This window comes from Chenopodium album, chromosome 11 (assembly GCF_948465745.1).
Source record: "Chenopodium album chromosome 11, dcCheAlbu1.1, whole genome shotgun sequence".
Taxonomy (NCBI): Eukaryota; Viridiplantae; Streptophyta; class Magnoliopsida; order Caryophyllales; family Amaranthaceae; genus Chenopodium; species Chenopodium album.
Genome location: NC_137844.1, coordinates 47627205 through 47633447, shown reverse-complemented (window position 1 = coordinate 47633447; position 6243 = coordinate 47627205). Strand labels below are relative to the sequence as shown.

Genomic DNA, 6243 nt, shown 5'->3' with positions numbered 1-6243 from the left:
ACATGCCTCATATTTATTATTTTTTTTATATGCATTTATTTATTTCTATTATGGAAATTTATGTATGATAAATAAATAAAATCAGTCTTATGCACACTTGGTACTAATATAATTTATAAAATTTTCTAGCTTCATAAAATGATCAAGAATGCAAATAATTTGTGGCTATTCATAATCTATTATTAACTATCATTGTAGGAAAAAATATCACTTGTCAATCTTTTACCAAACGTCATTGTTGATATAAATATTAAACACAAATACTACGTATTATAAATTATGTGCAATGGTATTTGAACATTAATTATGTTAAACGTCATACATGGTAATTTTTTTAATTATATCTTCAGAAAATATACTTACAAGACATATATGTATTCTTAGTTTATTAGTAAGAGAATGTTAAAATATAAAATAATTATATTCTATATTTATGTATATGGCTTAGTTTGTTAAGTAAATATTGTTGTGCATAATTGTAGCTAATAAGTTTGTTAAAGAGCAGCGGAAAGAAGAAAGAGGTGGGGAAGAACATAGGCATATTGTTAAGGATTTTAGGATCTAAAATAAAATAATACCATCAAAGAGTTTGAATCCTTGCCTTCTCATTAGGAACATATGGATTATATACAAATTACAAGAGCCTAATTACCCTAAACTTAAGGAAATTTATTAGCTAAAATTATGCACAAGAATATTTACTTAACAAAACTAAGCGATATATATAAATACGGAATATATTTATCTTATATTCTAAGAGAGAAAATATATTTTCAAATTTCTATATATTGAGTATTAAAAAAAAAAAAAAGACACGTGGCAACCATAAAGCTAATGTACCCTGTTTTAGTATAGTATATAGATAGATATTAATTTATTCTAAATTTTACTCTAGACTTGTGTTTTACAGAACTTATTTATTATATTACACATACATTTATTGGTTGAAGAAGCCCCCATTTTTTTTCTCCCTCCCATTTTGCTTCCTTTTGAAAGCCCTTGCAAGATTTAAAAATAAAAAAACTCGAGAGTATTATTTTAAAATACTATATATAAAGATTAAATAACACTCAAAATTTAATGAAGTATATTTCATACGACGAGTGGTACGACTTTCATGAGGTCATCATTACATACAAGAATAAACGAGGAAAGAAAAGGGCAAGTAGGAACTAGGAACTAGGAACTAGGAAGTACATGCAACCACCCATTACAAGCGAAATATATATACATTGTCAATAATTCAATATGTATGTCAAATGATATTGACAAAGACTATAAGCTAAACAAAGTTTGCTAGTTCTAGGGAAATGGATAGAGCTGAGAAGTTTTTACAGCAAATTGCTCAACCTCAAACACAAGCAGATACACATTACATCAAGTCTGGTTCTTCAAGGAAAATTCATCGACTAGCCACCAGCACAAATGATGCTTTCCAGTCTGCATACAATAAGGTAACCTCATTATCAGCAATTAAACAGAGCTTATAGGACAAACTCGGCCAGACTTTCAGTTAACACCAGACATAAATGGTCATTAAATTTCAGGAAAACTGAGTGAGAGAAGCTCTTAAGCAGACAAACAGATGAGGTGACATCGATGACATCAATTAATACAGTTACATAAGCAATCTTGCATCAGCTACCATAAGCCCTTAGACTAGCCACAAGAAAATAAAAAAGATGGAATAGAAGCTGCACGATCTGCACTAAAAGTTTGAGATGGCATGTTTGATGACAAAATAAATTACTACGTTGAAATTAATGTGGTCAAATAGAAGAAATATTGTGATGAGCATTGACATTTGTAGATGCATTTGGTAATTAAATACAACAGAGCGATATGCCACCAGGACAAATGCAACACTTGTATCATTGGATTTGAGTACCTTACTTTTTTACCAAATGAGCAGTCCAAATGAGCAGTCACATACCAGAAAGATTTAACTCTCAAAATTTGCTTCCCCTTCAACATAACAGTGAGTGTGCCCAGAATACAGAAACCTACCGTTTCCCCCACACCCCTCTATTTCTATCTTCCCCTTCACTAATAGTCCCCAATTCACTAGCAAACAAAGGAGAAGCAAACAAATATCTATAATATTAAAATAGAAAGAAGAGCTCATTAATATATGAGCATGAGTGCCAAAAAATCAAATCACTGAACTGAAACAATTAGTAAAATGTACATATACTGACCAAAACGCTTAATTAAGCAATTTATGCCCATGTTACCAATAAATCATTCATCTATGCCAGGCAGCATCAAGATAAATTCACCTTCTAACTAGCTATCTGGAGCTCCAAGGGAAGAAAGATTCGGTAACTCTATATAGTCAAAATCATCTGTTATTCCAGCCTGCGGCACAAAGGAAAACATCATAGAATATTATTTGTAGAACAAGGCTGTCAAAACGACAAGGAAAAATCCTATAATTTATACTTTTATAGTTTTATTATAGCCTCAGATTGGCTACAAAAGGACTGACATTTTTGACACACCGTGCCATTTGCAATGCATTTTAAGCGGAACATAAGGTAATGTCCATGAAAGCAAATAAGAAATTGCATAAAATTGCCACATGAGGTTTAAATAAAGGATTCTGGATGACACAATCAAGATAAAAGAAAATCTGCAGCAAGTTCAGGTTATCAGTCAAAAGATTCTTTAAAATTATTGAAAGAGCTAGAGAAAAGAGTATTTCGTAATAGTAAAGACTACTTTAGAAGTTGCAAGTACAAAGCAGCTAATATGAAATGTCACAGGCAATCAATACAGTACTATTAAATAGATGCAGGTAGTCAAAATTCAAAAATTGAGTAATTTATAAAAGATACCTCCTGGTACATGTGTTCAAGTTGTTCTTTAGCCTGTGGAAAATTGTTTGCACACCATTGCCGCAACGTGAATATATTATCTGTGCATTGTTTATGAGAGGGGTTATAATCACAGGCAGCAACTAGTACAATTTATTTATAGCATTATACAGGAAAATAACGCCTAACCTGTCCATCTGTTAGCAGCTGAATATGAAACTTCTATAGCTTTTTCTGCCACAGGCCACATTGGCAGTTCAGAAATCAGTCATTGCTAAATGGATCTCAGAAAACTAATTTACCAGAAAGATCAGAAGACAAAACAGAGATAGAGCAAGAGTATTCTCTTCAGAACCACACATTTGAACATAGAGAAGAAGAATAAATGTTCCTTACTCATTGTCTCAAAAGCAGCAGGATCATTATCTGCATATTGGGCCAGTTCCTCCTATTGAAAATAATAATCAAGTAGTGTTATTAAACTCTCAAAAAAAATATATTTCTTTTTACCATGCACTGTGTCAAACTAGGACAAACCAACCTTCAGTTCAGTGTGCTTCAGCTGAACAGATTTTAACTCGCTTAAAGCCTCATCTCTCTCATCCTTAAAAATTCAAATCGCATAGTAAGGCATTGAATGTCATTAATACAGCAAATACAATATTTACAGCTCAATGATAAAGCTAATGACTGACAGATTCTTCGCGTCCTTTCTTCAGGGCAGCGCATTGTTCCACTAATTCACCATAGCGTTTCTTGCTGGCATGAAGATCAGATTCTAGTTTACGAGACACATTCCTAAGCTGTCAAACCATAAATTCAGATTAAGTTGTTGAACCAAGTCACATGTTCCCTAAATTTCCGAAACTTCAACTTAAGACCCATTGTAAAATGCATTGCAGATGATTACCTGATTCCCAGCAGTGCTAGGAAGACTCCAAAAGTAAATCTAGCAAAAGAAAGATGGTCAGCCAATCATGCTTTAATGTAGTGGGGAAAAATAACTTAGTCAAGCATGATAATGCTATTCGGTGTCAAAGCATGGCAAGTCCTGTTATTATTCTGAGTCCATAAGTAAATTACTTTCAAGTTAAGACATTCTTACAGAACTTCCAATCTTGTCCTTCAAGACAAGGTCATCATCCACAAGACTTTGGATAACATCCTTCACTGATTGACTAATGACACCTTTCTTTGGCCCCATCTTTTCAAGTTCCTTAAGCTGGAATTAACAACAGCAAAATCATTCAAAGTGCAGGTTAATATAATGGAAGAATATCCTGAAAAGCATACAGATAACTAAGCTTGAGGAAGACAGTAGTAACTCAACCATATAGAGCATAGCTAAAAGAGCGAGGATTGTAAGATGCTTAAGTTGCTTCTTTATGGCTGCTAACATAACCCTAGTTATACGCATAACAATGGTCCACACTTTTGCAATGTTTTGAATCCAAATATCATAAAAGAGGATGTAAGAGATAATACAAAAGGAGGCTTTGCACTTACAAGGAAGAAATCTTGTGAGTCATAAAATATCTGAAGCATTTTCTCACGCTTCTCTTCGAGTGAAAGACCTCTCTTCTTGGACTACCACCATCATTTTGAAAGTAAACGATAAGAGTTCTATTAAAAGAAGTAGGCAGATTCTATAACTTTAAACAAAAAATTAATCAACAAAACAAATTGAAACAAGCTCATACGATGTAAAGAAAAGAATACAAAACAAGGCAAAATAAATAATGATTGCAATATTGCAAAACCCAGTTCTGATTATATACACAAGTCACACTTCTAGACTCTATAAATTTATAGTGCAAAATGGGTATCATTAAGGCCTTAAGGGATAATCAATAGTAATTCAGCTCAATATGAACATTCTTGTCCTTCATCCTAAGATTTATCTCTAAATCTTCATTCTTTCTTTATTATCCATGAAAATTTACCTCTAACACATATTTATGAGTCCATAGAGAGGCTATGCAGACCTCAATTTTCCTTACTTTTATTCTATTTATCTTGACATGGGAAATCCGAACTCAAGTCCACTTTAACAAAATTTAACAACAACTTAAAGCAAGTAGGCCACACTGCCACAGCACTGACATCCATTTCAGCTCCAAATTGATATAGCTCGAGCACTAGTCATTGATATAATTTACAGCAAGAGTAGACAATCAACGACATTCTTTCTCTTAAATAATGACAAGAATAAGCACTCGGGATGCTACATACTCCGTACCAAAGTATAACAACAAAAAGATGGGCATAAAATGGCAACTTGACAAGCATCTCGGTATCATTGATTTAAAGTTTTGTTTCACAAGACTTTTCAAAATTCCCCACATTCAACCTACATCCAATTCTATCTAGTCGAGATAGGAGTACATATCCCGTGTATTACCACGAGTACAAGCTAGTGATATAAAAAGTGTCAAATAAATAACTCAAACATAACACATTTATATATAAAGCAAAATGGAAACTCACCATATTTGCAAAAAACTATCAATGAATAATCAATCACCCACCGAATCAGATAGGTTTCCAAAACCCTACATAATCGAAATCACCCAAAAGTTTATCAAAACATTCACTATACACTTACAGAAAGCAAATTCAGATTACTTTCAACCGAAAAAATAATTGAAATTCGTATGTATATAATATTAAAATGCTAACATGGTGAAAAGAATTACAAAAGGAAAAAAAATTAACGAGAATGATTTCGACATATTCAAATAAATAGCAAGCAATCAAACAAATTAATATCATACAATGCACAATTTTGGTCAAAAATTACACAATTTCTGAGAAATTAATACGTTAATCCACAAAATTAACCAAACAAATCAGTAAATCATCAAAAAAAAATTATAAGGATTAAAAGAGTAGGCGAATGGAGTAAAATGATCCATACAAATTGTTTTTGTAAAATCTGTGAGTTTAGAGCTAAGTATTGAAACAAATGGAAATTTGAGTAACCTTGGAAGAAAACCTGAAGAGAAATGGAAATGGTAGTGGCAGTGTAGAGAGGATGATCTTGGGTATACTCTATTCTAGAAAAGGTAGAAAGAACAACCGCCTGTTTCCTAAAATTTCAAAAACAGGCGGTGAGAAAATCCCTCTTCCCTTTCCCACCAAGGGTTTTGCCTACTTGTTAAGGGCGGGTTAAACTATGTCACGGGTGTTTTGCCTACTTTCTTACGCAGTAATAAGAGAGGATTTCTCAGCCTCTACTAACGCGGACTTGTAAACCGACACTTCTAATGAATTTAGGGTGGTATTGTTTTTAATGTCATGTTTTTTTTCTTTTTTTTTTTGACGAAGAGAATTATATAAATAAAAGCAGAATTACAACCTAAAAGAACTAATCAACACACCTAAACAAATCCTCAAATAGGGCTTGCTGAAGAGAACAAAATACTTT

The 6243-nt window shown here is 32.6% G+C and overlaps 1 protein-coding gene across 1 annotated transcript; it reads right to left on the bottom strand.

Annotated features, from left to right (window-relative positions):
• Window positions 1–1051: 1051 nt before the first annotated feature.
• LOC145569000 (meiotic nuclear division protein 1 homolog) lies at window positions 1052–5343 on the bottom strand. Its single transcript, XM_081628375.1, has 11 exons — window positions 5304–5343; window positions 4323–4403; window positions 3922–4038; window positions 3727–3765; window positions 3512–3619; window positions 3358–3420; window positions 3213–3264; window positions 3006–3050; window positions 2838–2917; window positions 2280–2358; window positions 1052–1440 (listed from the first exon to the last, which is right to left on the bottom strand). Exons 1-10 carry the CDS (start codon window positions 5304–5306, stop codon window positions 2287–2289), a joined length of 660 nt encoding a protein of 219 aa, XP_081484501.1. The 5' UTR covers window positions 5307–5343; the 3' UTR covers window positions 1052–1440; window positions 2280–2286.
• Window positions 5344–6243: the final 900 nt, after the last annotated feature.

What these genes read in the sequence shown, in the direction of transcription:
- LOC145569000 (XM_081628375.1), bottom strand. An exon ending in AGGACAAGATTGGAAGTTCT is followed by an intron (nt 3,766 to 3,921) that starts GTAAGAATGTCT and finishes TTCTTTTGCTAG; the next exon opens with ATTTACTTTTGGAGTCTTCC. An exon ending in AGCTGCTAACAGATGGACAG is followed by an intron (nt 2,918 to 3,005) that starts GTTAGGCGTTAT and finishes AACAATGCACAG; the next exon opens with ATAATATATTCACGTTGCGG.